The sequence below is a fragment of the Protopterus annectens genome, chromosome 13.part0 (assembly GCF_019279795.1).
Source record: "Protopterus annectens isolate FY-2018-M chromosome 13.part0, PAN1.0, whole genome shotgun sequence".
Taxonomy (NCBI): Eukaryota; Metazoa; Chordata; order Ceratodontiformes; family Protopteridae; genus Protopterus; species Protopterus annectens.
In genome coordinates, this window is record NC_056747.1 from 928,805,441 (window position 1) to 928,823,471 (window position 18,031).

General features: G+C 41.8%; 1 protein-coding gene across 2 annotated transcripts in view; it reads right to left on the reverse strand.

The window, feature by feature from the left end:
- Positions 1-18,031, reverse strand: part of VPS25 (vacuolar protein sorting 25 homolog) — a 258,007-nt gene that overhangs the window by 195,403 nt on the left and 44,573 nt on the right. For both annotated transcript variants that reach the window (XM_044054692.1, XM_044054693.1), the window contains exon 2: positions 2,460-2,605. In XM_044054692.1, the coding sequence (XP_043910627.1) occupies positions 2,460-2,605 (146 nt within the window). The remainder of the gene's footprint in view (positions 1-2,459; positions 2,606-18,031) is intronic.

Genomic DNA, 18,031 nt, shown 5'->3' on the forward strand with positions numbered 1-18,031 from the left:
CTGTGTTGTAGCGCCTCATTGGCGAGGTTTGTAAGGGATTTGTGCTCGTCCTCCCTTCTGTGTTGTAGCGCCTCATTGGCGAGGTTTGTAAGGGATTTGTGCTTGTCCTCTGCCCCTTGGGCGTCTGTATTTACCCCTCTGTGGTCTGACAGAAGCTGGAAAGGACCAATTTTTTGTTGACCAATTTCTGCTGAAGCGTGGGTGTTGTACCTGTAAGAAATCTTTGACCGTCTGCATAGATTTTGCCTTATCCTCCATTTTCTTTAAAACCTCTTCTGCCTAACCCCAAATAAGACATCCTGCTGTAAGGGTGCATCTAGTAACTTTGCTTTAACATGATCAGGCAGAGTTTGTTCCTTTAACCAAGCATGCCTACGTATAACAGACCCAGTAACAGCTGCTCTACAGGAAGCTTCCAAGGAATCAAATCCACACATTGTAAAGTATGTTTGCCCACCTGTTCAGCTGCATGCAACAGATCCTGCATTTCCTTGAATTCAGACTGTTGAGGGTGCGTGCTCATCTTTTGTTTTATTTGAGACATTAGGAATTGCTGGTATTTAAGCATGGGAAATTGACAATTTAGTGCTCTCATAGCTAGAGTAGCTGAGGTGTAAACCTTCTTCCCCCACCTATCTAGTGTTCTGGAGTCCTTTTCAGAGGGTACAGGAATTTTAGCCATAGAAGCCTTAGCCCCTTTGGGACCCTGGGAGATTGTCTCTGGGTCAGCAACAGGGCTTTTGTAAAGGAATTTGTGTGAGTCAGGCACTCTATAATATCTATCTGGTTTGGCTGGAGCAGGAGGCAGATAATCTGGATTTAGACTAGATTCTAAGTAAACATCATCCACAATGTCTAAAACTGGAGGGATAGCAAGTGGTCTGTGCTGGGGGAGTAAAAGAAACTCTCTGAGCCTTTTCTTTGAGTCTGAGTAGTCCTGACCTTCCCAGTGGAAATGTTCCCTCATGGTATGTAAGATTTCCCCAAAGGAATAGTCTTCAGGGGGAGAAGCTGAGGGAATGGAATCTTCAGCATCAGAATCTTCATAAGGGGGAAAGGAGTAATCCTGTTCCTCAGAGGAGCCTGAGGAAACAGACACTTGATCAGAGGAGGCATAATCCTCCTCTTGTCTAGGCCTTTTGTTTTGGGGGGGGGTTGGGCACCCCTGATTAAAGAAATCAAATCTTCAGCCATTTTAAGCATCTGTTTCTTAGGCATGGGGCCTTGAACTGGAGACTGATGTGCAGTCTTTTTTGGTTTTAGAGGAGTCTTAAGCTTAGCATATGATTTTATGGTGAGAGTAGTCGGTCTGAAGACACCTTCTGTAACCACAGACTTTTCCACAGCACCAGCTTCTCCCTCTGCAATATTGTCGGTAGGGCCTAAAGAAAATGGCTATGTTGGCCTAGAACTCTCAGCTTGAGAATCAGAAGCGGTCTGGGGTTCCAATTCTGCGGTCGCCAGGGGCTGCGTAGGCACCTCACTGAAAACTGGAGAACCGGCGACCAGCCCAGCTGAGGCCTCAGAGTCTGGCTTGGATCTAGGCTGCCTGTCTTTATCTTTGTGTTTTTTATGCACGCCAGTAGTCGGTTGCTCCGACGGCATAGTGTAATTAAATTTCCTACCGAAATAGTGTTGTGCGAAATTAAAACGTCGCTTTATAGTTCGCTTACTGAACCTAGCACAAAACCGACAACCAATGACGTCGTGGTCTGGGCCTAGGCAAGGTATACAATAAGAATGAAAGTCCTTATGAGGTATTTGCTTCCCACAAGAAATGCAATTGTTAACTTATTCTGACATCGGACTGAGGCAAGAAAAGGTTCCCCAACGGGGTACTTAGCTTTGAAGACTTCAGACTGAAATTCGATTCGAAAATCTCAGGTGTCAGCCGACCGGCACTTGCGAACTGCTTCTGCTTCGGGCACCGCATGGCAAGAAAGACTGAAGAAAATGGCATCGGATGCCACAATAAATGCAATTGTTAACTTTTTCTGACATCGGACTGAGGCAAGAAAAGGTTCCCCAACGGGGTACTTAGCTTTAAAGACTTCGGAATGAAATTAGATTCGAAAATCTCAGGTGTCGGCCGACCGGCACTTGCGAACTGCTTCTGCTTCGGGCACCGCGTGGCAAGAAAGACTGAAGAAAATGGCGTTGGATGCCTTATATACCCCTGGCGCATTGACGTCAGGGAAGAAGCGGCAGCAACCGACGCCGGACCAAGACTTTGGAATTCAGGCCGACTGTGGGACCGCCTGACGGCAGGATAACTTAAGTGTGATCACTGCAGCAGGGTAACACGATGAACATCTAAACAGAACAACGCAGTGGCTAAGATGTTAGTCTACAAATGCATTACTTTAAAGGTTCAGTCTGCTTTAAAATCACCTCCCGCCATACTCACACACATGCAGTCCACCTTCATAAATAGTATTCTTTTATAATAAGCTACTTACTTTGTATCTTCTTGTTACTGAAAACTGGGCTCTCCTGAATCTCCATTACGTTTAATGTGTATAATTTGTTGTAGCGACAGTACGACAATACCAATGAGCACCATGCTGTCAGTTGCTTCTGTCTGGTATCAGCATTTGGTTGTAGTCTGGAGATGGGGGAAGATAAAGGAAAAAAGTAAATAGGTCAATAATTTAAGAAGCCAAAGCAACTAAACGATACCTTTACACCCAACATGCAACACTAGCTGTAGCCCTGTTAAATATACCTACCATATCCCCCTGTTTTAAAGATCAGATATTTGAAAATTAGCGGCTAGTTCACATGGTGTTCCACTAAGACCAAAAGGATGGGATGGCTTACTTAGTGCTAACATGCTACAGTGGTACTCTCTATCAAGACTCCTCTGTTTAATTGACACAAACCTTGAAATTGTGAAAAAAATTATAACACATTTGGTGACTCATTATACTCTACACAGGTATCCAACATATGGAACTGACTACTACTATTAGACAAATACCATCCACAAACACTTTCAAAAAGTCAAACTAAAGGATTTTCTACATTACTCTTAGCTCTAATCTTATGCCTACTTACCAGGGTAAGTTTTTACTAATCAAAATCTCAGACAGAGAGAGACAGCAGATATATATATATATATATATATATATATATATATATATATACATACATATACACACACACACACACACACACACACACACACACACACACACACACACACACATCACAAATATACGAACACCACCACTTTCAACACTTAAAACACTCATACTTTTACCTGCCTACCATAACACACACATAAAACTTCTAAACACACTCACATACACTTAAACACATACCTAAACCCAACAAAATATCAAATTACCTTAAATACCAGCTAAATCCACACACTACATGATACATCCTGCACACAATACATCCAGCTTCACATACCGGAACATCATAATCGCGGCTTATGGAGTTTCGGGATTTTAAAAATTTCACTTTATGGTCTCGAGATACTGAAATTCGAGATTATAAAGTGGAACCATATTATATATATATATATATATATATATATATATATATATATATATATATATAAATATACACACACACACACACACACACACACACATATAAATAAATAAACACACACACACACACTCTCACTCGGACAGTCTCACACACGCCTTCCTCTTCCTATAATGCCTCTATCCCACCTATATCCTTCTCTTTCTATAATGCCTCTATCCATCACATATGTTTCTTCTACTCTATTTCCTTTCCTTCTTAGCTGCTGTTACTCTCCTTTCTCTCTCTCTCCACCTAATCGTACTCATCTCTTAATGCATTCTTCTTTTGTCACAACTTCTCTTACCGATTCCTTTTAGTTATCTTTTTTATAGAATCATTTCATTTCTATAACGTCCTTATTTATGTTATCAGCAGTGTAATTATGTTTGCCTTTTTACTGCTTTCTTATCAATATGGTCTTTTTTTTCACCGTTAACTTTGTTTACTTTATCGTATAATTACTAGAGTGTTTTATGCCTTTGCTACACAGGTATATATTTCAAAGGAGCTGCTGTAAACAGAATAAGGACTACACGCATACATCCTCTCCAAGTCATCCAGAAAGGGACTTGGCCTATAATACAACTTGCACTATTTCACTGCATCAAGTTTTGTGCATCTCCCACTACGTTTATACATTCTGAAATCAAGTTAATGAAGCAATGACTTTCAAGAAGCCAAACTGCCAAAATCTGGGGTGGTATTTTACACACACACACTTTTTTCTGACAGCAGCTTATGAATGACTGGTTCTAAGGAGAGAACTTATTCCATTAACTTAAACATCATTTTAAGTGGCCTTGTTTTACTCTGAGGTTTTATTTTAGTATTAGAATAACTTACTTCAGTGTTATATCTCTCAGTACTGTGTTCCACGCAGACTTTCAAAGATAACCACATCAAACACCGCATTAGAATGCTTAAGAGTCACGAATCAGTTTTTGTGTCTTTTGGCTTTTCCCGGTTAGGGGTCGCCACAGCGGAACTCCGGTCCGCTAATGACTGGCAGTAGAGTTTTACGTGCTGACTTGCCGGGCCTAACACACAACCTTCAACGAAGAAACGCCCATTCACGCATGTCACCACACAGAAGACGCTCTAACTGAGAATCGAACAGGCAACGTCTGTGAGGCGACAACGCTACCACAGCACCACCACCGCAATCAGTAATCTGTATAAAGACAATATAATGAACATTTCTGAAGGGCTCTTTCACAACTGCAACAGTAATGCCCAGTATTAAGAAAAATAAAACATGACAATGTTTAAAACACTGAATGTCTATGAATGTCTACAAAGTTGCTTTATAGAAATTAACAGAACTCTAGGAGAAAGGTTTTGCTTCACGTACCCCCTCAAACTGGGGCTGTGCTCCCCCACTACCCTGCTTTACTAACTTAGTGGTCACTGTACATCAGAGTAGGGAGAAAAGGTTATCACAGCTGTGGACTTGATATACATTTCCAAATATCTGCTGTTATTTTATATGTTCATAGGCGTGTACTAGGCTAATGGCCCTGGGGCCTTTACAAGCCTAGCCCATAGAAGTGCCCTGGCATTGTGCTGCCTGTCATTAGTTCCCAGTGCCTCTATCAAGTAGAGCCAATGGAGTGATCCATGGGGTGAACTTTCTATTTCCCATCCACTCTTGAAGACAGCTAGTGAGGTGCTCTGCTTGACATGTATGGAAAGTCTATTCCAAAGCATGGGCAGTCTGTGGGTTATGAATCGGTCCCTCCAGCATGTTCTGTTGATTGTGGTAATGAGGTTGAGGTCTCTGGAGCATGTGGAGTGGAGGGACTGGGATTTCTTTAGATGCAGCATTTCTAACAGAGCTGGGTCAGAAATGGCTTTGTAAGTCAAGCAGAGATCGCCTCTTAGTAGACGATATGAGCAGAGAATAGCTGGAGTTTTTTTTTAGTCTGTCCATGTAGGACATGTGTTTAAGGCCTAGGATCCTCTTTGTGAGGTACTTTTGTGGCCTCTCCAGCTGTTGCAGGTGTCTAGTGAGGTACATGCCAAATGGGGCATTACACTCTATGACTGGTCTAATGAGGGAAGAGTAGAGAGAAATGATAACCTCTTCCTGGATGCAAAAAGAACAGTTGTGTACCTACCATAAATGTAGATGTTAGAGTGTATTCACTGTTGCAGTCATTACACTTGGGTTATCCTGCTGGCAGGCTACTCGCAGTCGGCCCGAGTTCCAAAGTCTAGGTCCAGCGTCGGTTACTGTCGCCTATTCCCTAACATCAGTGCGCCAGGGGTATAAAAGATGCAACCAACGTCATTTTCTTCAGTTTTTCTTGGCCCAGATGTCAGGTGCCCCCAGATAGGAAGGCTGAAAAAATAAAATATGCCAAAAAGCATGTATGCACTAATGTAAACATATCCTTCCTCTACAAGCAAATACACCACATAGGTTGTATAGAGTTGAGAAGTACAGAGAAGTCCCAGCAAAGACAAAGGGGGATGGTGGGTGGGTAACCTGGACTGCAACAGTGAATACACTTGAACATCTACATTTATGGTAGGTACACAAGTGTACTATGTTCATCATGTTTCACTGCTGCAGTCATTACACTTGGGTTGAATCCCAAAGCTGAAGTTGGGCGGCTGGGTCTAAATTGGATTTGGAGAGGCTACCAGGCCCTACAGAACTGCAGTGGCAAAGCCTGCTCTGGATTTAGAGTAGAGAGATAAGTGGTAGTGCTTGGTGAGAGTGTGCACTGAACTCCAGGTTGCAGCTTCCAAAATGTCTTTGGTTGGTACTCCTCTGAGAAAGGCTGCTGCTCTGGTAGAATGAGGTCTAATGCCCTTAGGCACTGATTTGCCATGTTGTGCAGAACAGAAGCAGATGGAGTGTCCTATCCATTTTGAAATTGTCTGTTTTGTGATAGGCTTTCCTTGTGATCCTGCAGCATAGGCTACAAACAATTGCTCAGTTTTTCTGAAAGCTTTTGTTTTGTCCAAGTAGAATCGTAGCTGTCTGTGTATATCCAAAGCATGTAGAAGTCTCTCCCCTTTATTCTGGGGGTTTGGGTAGAAAGTTGGTAAATGAATGGTTTGGTTCAGGGCCACATTGGAAACCACTTTTGGCATGAATGTTGGGTATGTCCCAAGAAAAACCCTGTCCTGGTGAAAAATGATGAAAGGTTCCACAGCCATTAATGCCTGTAACTCTGAGACTCTTCTTGCTGAAGTTATTGCTAGGAGCAGAGCCGTTTTCCATGATAAGAATTTTATATCAGCTGTGGTGGCTGGTTCAAAAGGAGGCAGTGTGAGCTTTTCTAAAACAAAATTGAGATCCCAAGTTGGTACTGGTGCTCTCCCTGGGGGTCTTATGTTTTTTGCCCCTCTGAGGTACTGTCTTAGTAGAGGATGTGAGAAAATAGGAGGTTCTGCATTGTAATGAGCTGAAATGGCAGAGGCATGGATCTTAATTGATGAAGGCCTTTGTCCAGCATCTCAGTTAGGTATTGTAAAATCTGAGGTATGTTTGGAACAAGTAGTTCGAGCCCTTGTGCCTGGTTCCAAGCACAGAATCACTTCCATTTTTCTGCATAAGATTTCCTAGTGCTGGGCCTCCTGGCTTCTAAAATGACATCCATAACAGCTTTGGAGAGAGGTGTAGTCTGAGTGGCTGCATTATCTGCCATGCTGCCAGATTTAAGGTTCTGAGTTGACTGTACAGAATCGGATTGTTTTGTTGAGTCAGAAGATGAGGAATTTGAGGTAAAGTCCAGGCTGGGCCTTGAGACAAGCTCTTTAGGATTGGATACCAGTGCTGGCGTGGCCAGTCCGGAGCAATCAGGATCATTTTTGGCCTCTCGTCTGACTTTTAGGAGCACCTTGGTAAGTAGAGGCATTGGAGGGAAGGCATAAGCTGTCAGGGTTTTCCAGCTGAATGATAGATCATCCACTTTCCATGCTTGAGAGTAATAAGTTCTTGTGCAGAATTTCTGTAGTTGGTAATTGTGAGGGGAGGCAAAAAGATCTAGGTCTGGGCGTCCCCATTTCCTTGTTATCATGCTAAACACCTGTGGATTTATTTTCCATTCGTGAGGGTCCATGAGATTTCCGCTTAGTTCGTCTGCCAGTGTATTTTTTGTTCCTGGCAGGAACTGTGCCTGCAGATGTACTTAGGTCAGTGCTGTGTTCCACAAAGTCATGGCTTGCCTGCATAGGGGGCAGGAATGTGTGCCCCCTTGCTTATGTACCACATAACTGTGGTATTGTCAGTCTTTATTAGTAGTTGTCCTGGATGTAGTAGGTCCTTGAAGGCTGTCAGGGCATTCTGTACAGCTAGCATCTCTTTCTGATTGATGTGAAGATACATTTGTTCCTTGGGCCACGTGCCCCGAATACATTTTCCTGCCATATGGGCCCCCCCAGGCATAATCCGATGCATCCGTTGTTGTTGTCTGCCTGGCTGTGGGCAAGGTGAAAGGCTGTCCCTTGTTTTGGTGACAGGCCTGGGACCACCATCGAAACTCATGTTGTAGGCAGGGTATTAAAGTTATGATTGTCTCCAGGCTGTGGCAATGTTGAGTCCAAACACTTTTTAGATACCATTGTAGTTTCCTCATATGCAGTCTTGCATATGGAATTAGCAGAATGCAGAATGCAGGATGCCATGAAGCCTAGGGCCTGCAGAATTTTTCTTGCAGGGAGCTGGGTCCTTGTTGCTATCATTTGAAAGTAATGAGTCAGTTGCCTTTGTCTGGTGTGAGATAAGCCATCTGGGCAGTTATATTTAAGCTTGCACCCAGGAATATTATCTCTTGAGAGGGCACTAGTTTTGATTTCTTTTCATTTACTGTGTACCTAGGGCAAATTAGTAATCTTTTTACAAACGCCAGATGCTTTAGAAGAATGTCCTTGCTCTCTGCTTGAATAAGGCAGTCCAAGTAAGGATATAGTTGAATTCCTTTTTGTTTGCAAAATGCAATTACTGGTGCCAGGCATTTGTGAAGACCCTGGGCGAAGTAGATAAGCCAAAGGGCAGTGCAGAGAATTGGTAATGCATTGAGCCTGCTATGAATCTGAGGTATCTTCTGCAAGATTGTCTGATTGGGGCATGCATGTATGCCTCCTTTAGGTCCAAAGTAACTAGCCAAGCCTTCTTGCCCAGCATGGGTAGAAGTTGCTGCAGTGTTAACATTTTGAATTTTTGAACATCCAATAATTCAATAATTTTACTTTAACATGTTCAGGTAAACTTTGTTCTTTCAACCAAGCATGCCTTTGAATAACACAGCCTGTAACAGCGGCTCTACAAGAAGCCTCTAATGAATCAAAACCACATTGTAGAGTATGCTTTCCCACTTGTTCAGCTGCATGCAATAAATCCTGCATTTCCTTACTGTCAGGGCTTTCTGAGTTTGAAACCATTTTCTGTTTTAACAAGGACATGAGGTACTGTTGATATTTAAGCATGTGAACTGGCAATTTAAAGCCCTTACAGCTAAAGTAGCAGAAGTGTAAACTTTTTTCCCCATCTATCCAGGGCTCTGGAATCCCTATCCGAGGGGACAGGATTTTTAACAGTGGAAGCTTTAACCCCTTTAGGACCCTGAGAAATAGTTTCTGGATCTGCGGCAGGGTTTTTGTAAAGAAATTTATGAGAGTCAGGGACCCTGAAGTACCTGTCTGGCTTGACTGGTGCAGGGGGTAGAGAAACAGGAGACAGACTGGATTCAGAGAAAGCATCATCAACAATATCAAGCACAGGGGGAATAGCTAGGGGCCTGTGCTGAGGCAATAAAAAGAAAATCTCTGAGCCTTTTCTTGGACTCTGAATAATCCTGGCTCTCCCAATGGAAATGCTCCCTCATGGTGTGTGTGCAGGGTTTCCCCCAAAAGAATAATCCTCAGGCGGAGAGGCTGAAGGTATAGACTCTTCTGCATCAGAATCCTCATAAGGAGGGAGAGAATATCCCTGATCAGAAGAGGAATCAGAGGAAATAGAAACCTGGTCAGAGGAATCACAATCAGTGTCTTGCCTAGGCCTTTTGTCAGGAGGGGGATGGGAACCCCTGATTAAAAGTAATTAGGTATTCGGCCATTTTAAGCATCTGTTTCTTTGGCACGGATGACTGTTCAGGAGAATGCTGTACTTGTTTCCTTGTCTTTAACGGTGATTTTGACTTTGCCTTGGCTGCTGTAGTGGGCTTAATTGTAAGCTGTGAAGGTCTGAAAACACCCTCAGAAGCCGATGCCTGCTCAGTGTCTCTGGACCCATCTGAGGGAATAGTTTCCGTAGGCCCAATACCTTGAGTTTCCACAGGCCTCGATGTCTCCACATGGCTGTTGGATATGGCCTGTGGCTCTGAGGTAGCAGGTGTCAGGGGCTGCGAAAGCGCCTCATTGAGAACCGGCGACTGGCCTAGAAGAGGCTTCGTCGTCGGTTTTGGACCTCAGATGCCTGTCCTTTTCTTTGTCTTTGCGTTTTTTATAAATTCCGGTCATCGGTTGTTCCGACGGCATTATGTAATTAAACCTTCAGCCAAAATAATGTATAGCAAAATCAAACCGACGTTTTAATAGTGCATTTGTTGAATCTAGCACAAAACCGACAACTAGTAAGGTCGTGGTCAGGGCCTAGGCAAGGAATACAGTAAGAGTGAAAGTCCTTGTGAGGTATTTGCTTCCCACAAGAAATACAATTATTAAATTTTACTGACATCGGCCTGGAGCAAGAAAAAGTTTGCCCAACGGGGTACTTAGCTTTATTGAAGACTTGGTTCTGAAACTCAATTTCAAAAATCTCAGGAGTCGGCCGACCGGCAATCATCTGTACTTTGGGTTATGCAAAGTCCATTTCCCAACTGAATAGCCCCAAAAGAGATGAAATATATCCCTGTGGACACTACTGGTAATCTGCTTTGGGACACACTGTTGTGTTCTGTTGTTTAACCACTGTTTTAGCCATTGAATTACATATGTTCTCACATTTAATGCTTTTAATTTGGCAATTACACCCTTCTTTGGAACAGTGCGGAATGCTTTAGCAAGAACAAGATAAGCAACATGCAACCTCAGTCCATCAAATGGTATTGTTACCTCTGCAAGGAATGCCACAATAAATAGAAGTTAAGATCACCTCATAATGAAACCACATTGTCCCATATCGATCAGAAGTAAGTCCCCTTTCTCACTCTGGATAACCTCCATTTGGACCATTTTCATGATTTTATACAGACTACTGATCAGGCTACAGGTGTACAATTGATTAAGTCTGATGTGCTCACCTCCCTCTTTGTGAAAAAGTAGCATTACAGTTTAGAGAATGGGCAACCTATAGACAGGCGCCCTGACTGGAGAACGAACATTTTCCAGCATGGTGTTAACACAGAGTTAATGTCCACTGAAAAAATGAGTCTGATGCTTCATGGCGGCATATCAAGCTGCTGTGGAGCTCAGCCTGAAAGTAAATTAACAGATTATGCTCGCTAAGCAGCACTGTTGCTGTTTAGCTAGTGTAAAATATATATAAAAAAGTAGTAAAAAAAAAACTCTATGTACGTTTATGTCTAGGTGTGTGTGTATGCATGTGAGTGAGAGCAACATAATCGAGCCATTACTTTACACTTGCTAAGCAGCTTGTTTGCAGTTTAGAGAGTGCAAAAACTAAATGAAACAGATAAAAAAGTGTGCGCGCGCACGTGACAGAGTGTGTGAAGAGTGAAAGCAATCGATCACTGGCAGCAACAGTTAAGAGGTTTTCATACTGTTCAACCTCTTAGCTCAGGATACCTGGATAAAGCCTAAAATAAAAGTGGAACAAAGGCTTAAAATAAGAACATGTTTTAAATCTTGCTGTCATAAAAATCACAAAGTGTGTGTGTGTGTGTGTGTGTGTGTGTGTGTGTGTGTGTGTGTGTGTGTGTGTGTGAAAAAAAGAGAGAGAAAGCATTTAAGAGGTTTGCATACCTTTTGACTTCCTAGCTCAAGAAATCTGGATAAAGTCTAAAATAAAGGGGGAACAAAAGCTCAAAAATAGGAAAAGATTTTAAATATTGCTCTTATAAAATTACAGAATAGCTTAAATAACACAATTTGTGTTAGCATGAATTTTCGGAAGGAATTTGCTGAAGTAAATGAAGTCACAAAGTCAAACGTATGTCATTATTTAGTGACTTCAATCCCCAATGACTAGCAACAAACCACATATATTACAAGTAAGGGACCAAAAAATAAAATAAATATCTGGATAACTTTTAAAAAGGTTATATTTTGGATGTATAACCCTCCAGGGCATGTGGCGTTGGGCCTCAACACCCCCGAGTGGGCGTTACTTGCACAGTAACACACACACACCTTGCTGGGCATTACTGCTTGCTTAACACACAGATCAGTAATGGGTTCACCTGCTAACAGTTTAGCTTAACTGAGAGGGATGGTAGTCAAGTAAACCAACAGATATGTTACTTGGAACCATGACCATTTTTTTCACTTGTGGTAGCGGTTACTGTACCTATAGTAAATTTATTTAGTTTTGTTTACTGGGGTAGTGCACAGATCATATCTGACCATTTGCAGGGTATGTCCAGATTAAATAAGGGATGCCCCATTTTCTGTCATCAGTGACATAGTCTATACAGTTTTTTGTTAGCTGCAAAGTGGTACAGAAGACTAGGACTACTTCACAAAGGTAATAATAAACACAAGAGAAAGCACACCACAAGGACCATCTTTTGTAAAACTCTTGTTCTTTCACTCACTTTTCTTTCTCTTCTGGCGTATTGCTCCAGGGCAGGACAAAGGCAGATTGAACATTTCTTCTTAAGCAGCACATTCTAGAGCTACATCAAGGACACTACAGTCTTTCCAGACGAGCCAGAGATATCATTCCTCCAACTTGTCCTGGGTCAGTCTATAGGCCTTATCCCAGTGGGCTATGCATGGAATAAATTACACAACTTCAGCTGCAGCCACCTAGAAAGAAATCATGCCAGCCCTACTTCTGCCAAATTCTCTTGACTGAAGCAACAACAGATCAAATCTGAGATGCTCCCAGATTGCAGGGCACCTTGGCCTGCTACAGCTGCTTATATGCAGATTTTTTTTTTTCTGACACCACCAATAGCTTACGGCAACAGGTAAACATGGAAACACAGACTGATCATCAAACTCACTTCCTGCTTAATCAGAGATTCAATTCTCATTACCCCAATGTACTACTCATTGCAGGTTTCTCCTTGCATTTAAACATGTGCAAGAGCCCAAGGTGCTTAAACCTCTCCACTTTGGCAGCTGCCCCTTCCACAACACTGAAGAGAGCCAGCCAATCATCATAGCAACAGGTGCAAATTCTCATCTCAGCTAATTCACATTCAGCAAACTGCTTGAGTCACAGTCAGATGAAGCCAAAATGGCATCATCGTCCACAAGAAGGCATGCTATCCACAGATTCTCCAGACTGCACACACTTCCATGCTTGGTTGCTTTTTGATAATCCTGTCCATGAGTGGTAAAGATACAACCTTGATAGAACTAGAAATTCATCATCAGCATGTCTGATTTGCTCAGGAATGTGAGCACAACTGCCAACATGTACATAAAAAGGACTTGACAGCATGCAGTAGCAGAAGCTTTAACATCCCACACAGTACAGCTTGATTAGCAAATTCTTAACTCTTCACAGCTCTGCTAAACTAAAAAGTTGGTGCACTTTTCCATGACCTGTATGAAACCTGCACTGCTCCTCATGAATTTGAAGTTGCACTGTTAGCTGAAAAATCATCAACAGCCTGACAAACTTTTTCCAGGAATGATGAATAGTGTGACCTCCTCACAGCTGAGAAAACAACCTATAGTCATCCTTCATAAAACATGGAAACACAATCCCAGTTTGCTAGTTCAAAAGGTACTATTCCCACTTTTCACACAACAAACAACTGGTACAACAGCTGCTTCAACTGAAGCCAGTCAAGGACCTTAATCATCTTATTATGGATCTCATCCACCTCTGTAGAGTTACCAATAAAGAAACCCGTGAAAATGTAGTCATTTCAGTTACCAAAGGAGACTTTACACATGAAAAATGTCAGCCATTGCCTCCTCGACAGACTAGCACTTCATCAGGTTAAGGGATTCATAGTACTTTCTTTCCAGTGCCAAACTGTCTCCCTTATAATGGGAATCATGCACTGCTGCTGCTTAACAGAGCTTGGCTGAGGTCCTGTGTTTCCCTTCGGAGTGACTAAATAGTATGCAACAACATCTCTGAAGTCATTTCACAGTCTGTCTCCGGGAACTCTCCAAACACCTTCTACACTATAACTTTCACTTTGGCAAATAAGGCCAAATGCTCAATGTACCTCAACATTAAATTACCACAGCTTTCCATAAACAGGCACTAACCAAGAAGGGAAACTACACCTTGACAATTTCCATCACTAGTCGTATCCACTGGCATGCACTAAGATTACCATTGTGGTAAAGAGCATCACCTTAATGACTAATGTATCATCAACACAGTCATTTAGTCTCCATGTCCTTGACTTTTTCTTCAACACATTCAAGGTCCGCTTAGAAGGTAGGAGTGGAGTTAAAATTACACACAACTTCTTCCAAATGTTCCTCAAGAAACCAGCACAGCTTGTTTAGATCTCTCAGTTTTATCTGATCACTGTGCTCTCTGCCAAATTTAACTCGCCTCCAAGCGATCAGCTGGCAACTCTGCCAGTCTTTCGCCAGAATGAACACAACATACAGTCTTAGATTTAATGGCATAACCATAACATCATTCATACATTCTCTGATTACATGGCAAACAAATTCCGACTTGCTGGGCAGTTGGACCCTATCCCAGCACTCCGTGGATGCAAAGCAGAGAAACATTTCTCAGAAGGGCTGATAGCCCATTATGGGACATATACAGAAGTGAGTATGAGTCTGTTTGCATATGTCACTCACATCTACAGGCAAGCCAACTCACCTATGGAACACTTTTTGGGATGTGGCATAAAGCCATTCACCTCACAAAAACCCACAAACAATGGGAGATGTATATCCTCTGCAATGAAAGCGGAGAATCAAACTGAAGAACAAGGCATCATGAGGCAGCAACTACTGCATCAATGTGCTGGCCAACGCCAAAATCTAAATCAATGAAATTTGTCACAATGTGCTCCAGTATAATACAATAGTATTTGTTTTAATACACAGTGCCCGTTATAAACAATCCATGACTTGCACAAAAGTCCAATAACTCTCGCTACTTGGATTCAGGATCTAGAAGGTCCTCCGTTCCACTCGACCTTCCAAGAAAGTAGTAGAGTTCCAGTAAGATGACGTCATTCTAGTTTCTCCAAAAAGACGATAAATATTCCTACAGCTCTTTGGAGCTTAAATACAAACATTCCTCTCTCAGATTCAAAGACACACTTCAGTATTAGATAGGGACTTGAGAGTATCCCTGCACTTCTGGGTGGGTCTTTCAGAAGGACCAACTTCAAGACATGAGAGAGGGAGACCATCAAAACTAAGAATCAAGGTTAATAAAAACTCATACCATGAGTCACAATAAGTCCGACTAGTTAAGAGTCCATGCTTTTCCAAATCTTGCATCACTATTTAGATTCCCTCTTTACAGAAGATATAATATTCTACATCCACAGAGCCAGTTTCTGCTGCTAGGGCTTAGGTTACCAGAACCCATCCCATGTACATTAACACATGAATAAAACTGCACCCAATCCTCAGTGTTCACTCTGCAAGAAACAAAGTAAAGACAACTGCCAACAATTAACTTCAGACCTGGCTAAAGGAATGGACCACAGTAAACACACCTGGGAAGAATCCCTTTTAGTTTTATTTCAGCCTATCACAGGTTGGTACTAGGCTATCGGCTCTAGGGCCTGTACAAGCCTAGACATAACAATTCCCTGGATATTTCTTCTCACAATATTTACTTCCCTGGACTCCTGTCTAGCAGGGCGACTGACATGATCCCCGGGGTGAATTTCCCATCTCCCATCCAGTCATCAAGGTTCCTTTTGAAGAGGCCAAAGGAGGCGCTCTGCTTGACATGTATGGGCAGTCTATTCCAGAATATGGGGAGTCTCTGGGTCAGGAACCTATCCCTCCAGCATGTTTTGTTCATTGTGATGACAAGGTTTAGATCCCTGGAGCGTGTGGCTCTGAGGGATTGGGATTTCTTTAAGTGGAGCATGTCCAACAGCTCAGGGTATGACATGGCCTTGTATGTTAAGCAAAGACAACTGGAGTCATTTTTGAGACCCAGTCTTACTGAAGCCCTTCAATGTTTTTTTTTTTTCTATCTAAATCATCCCCCACTACACTATCTACCCATCCATCCACCCACAACCCCTTTTTCCCATTTTTGCACATGGTTCAGGGTGTCACTTCAACAGCAAATCATCTACAGCCAAGGGTTACACTGTCTGGTCACTATCCCTGTTGTGGCAGTTCTTTCACACCTATTGCCAATTTAGAGTGTCCAATCCACCTACTGCATGTCTTTGGAATATGGGAGGAAACCAAAGCACACAGAGGAAACCCACATGAACAAAGGGAAGACATGCAGACTCTGCACAGAAGGTATCCAAGCCAAGAATCGAACCTTTTGCTCTGAGGCGACAAAACTAATCGATGCACCACTGTGCCATAACCCCACTACACTACTCTCCTGCTTTTTCCCCCTAAATAAGCAACAACCTAAGCATGTCACTGTAACTGCACCCAAATAAAGTTTGCCTTTTACAGTCCCTTAAAAACTTTCATGAACTTGTTAAAATAGATATTCATCATAAACTCTGCTCTCGGTAACAAAGTTTGCTTGAGAAATTTTCAAGTACATGCCACACCCATACAAATTTACCAGCATTCCTATCGTCCTTCCTAAGATGGAATCTGAACTCTTGTTTAAAGAGTAGCAGTATCTTGCCGAGATACTGTCCTACCAAGGACTACCTGCCACATCCCTTATCAAATGCTCAGAATGCAGTTTGGGTGCTGTAGAGTAGCCCGAACTTTAAACTGTTCAGTGGTCTACAATACTGCCTGTGAAAACTCTACAAATACTTATACAAGTGTGTATGCAGTTAAACTATATAAATAAGTGTCTGCATTGGTGTGGGTGTACGGTACCTATATGTATAGTTACAAGCAAACATATTTCAGTTTGCCTATATACACATACACCACATTTATATACTGTGTGTATATAATTACATTTGCATATTTAATATACATAAAATTATGCTTGCATTTATATATGTGCACATATACATATAAATGCACACATATATAAATGTACATTATGCACACGCATACATAAATGTCTTTTAGCTCTATAAAAATATACACACACACACACATTTATACAAGTGAAGGACACCTCATACTTTGATAATACTCATTACAATGCCACACAGCGAAGCCTGACCAACTACTGAATTATCCAAATAATAACACACATGTAAAAATCAAGTAAATCAGATCAGCAAGAAGCAGCTCCACTTACCAATACCTCCCCCTAACAAAGCAACCACACAAACTGCCCAAAAGCAAAAAAACAACGCACTCAAAATAAGCATTTGCTCCACATGGTTTATATTACCACAATCCTTGCAACTTAGTAACTCCAAGACAGCACAAACACAAGGAAAGGTGCTAAACATTACCACATGCTGATGCTGCTTCAGTGTAGTCCTGCAATCTTAAATACAATTACAATGTATTAACTTAACGTTTATTAAAGTGCTTTATAAGAAAACAGTAAGAGCAAATGATCAAACAAGCAGAATACAAACATATAAAACACAAATAAATCAGTTAATAGACTCAAATTATAGTTAGGTGATAAAACAGGCTTAAAATATAGTTGTCAACCCAACTCACTGAAGATTATTTTGGACAGATGCTTTTTAAGTGACATGGTCACAGACTGACACTCCTGAAGTCACCCTAGTAGAGAAATTCCACAGGTGATGGGCCTGACAATTTACTGGCATTTGTTTACTGAGAAAGTCTGACTGAGCAGTGCCCTGTTGTTTTAGTGGCAGCGTGGGGAAAAAAGCTGCATTATACAGACATCATTTACAATCAGTTTCATTCATGAGCAACAGTTTCATTATTCAGACAACCCTAACATCAGTTACATCATTTACAAACAGTTCTGATTAAAAATAAGAGTTACGGGGAGAAATATGCAGTGAAGTATCATCAGTCTGCACAGATCATCAGGTTTTACGTAATATTTGTTTCTAAAGACTTGTTCAAAATCTAGGCCATAGGAAGATGAGATGAAGCGTTAGAGCAGTCTAAAAAAAGAAAGGAGAAGACTATATATAATGGAAGATAAAGGAGATGGGAAGACAGAGGAGGGTATAGTTGTGATAACTGCACATTACATTTTGTGCAACACAGAATTATGGCAAAATTCATACAGCTATATTAGTACCAGTTTAACCATGGGTGCTGCAGAGACATTTATCTATCAGGCATGACTTCATTTGGC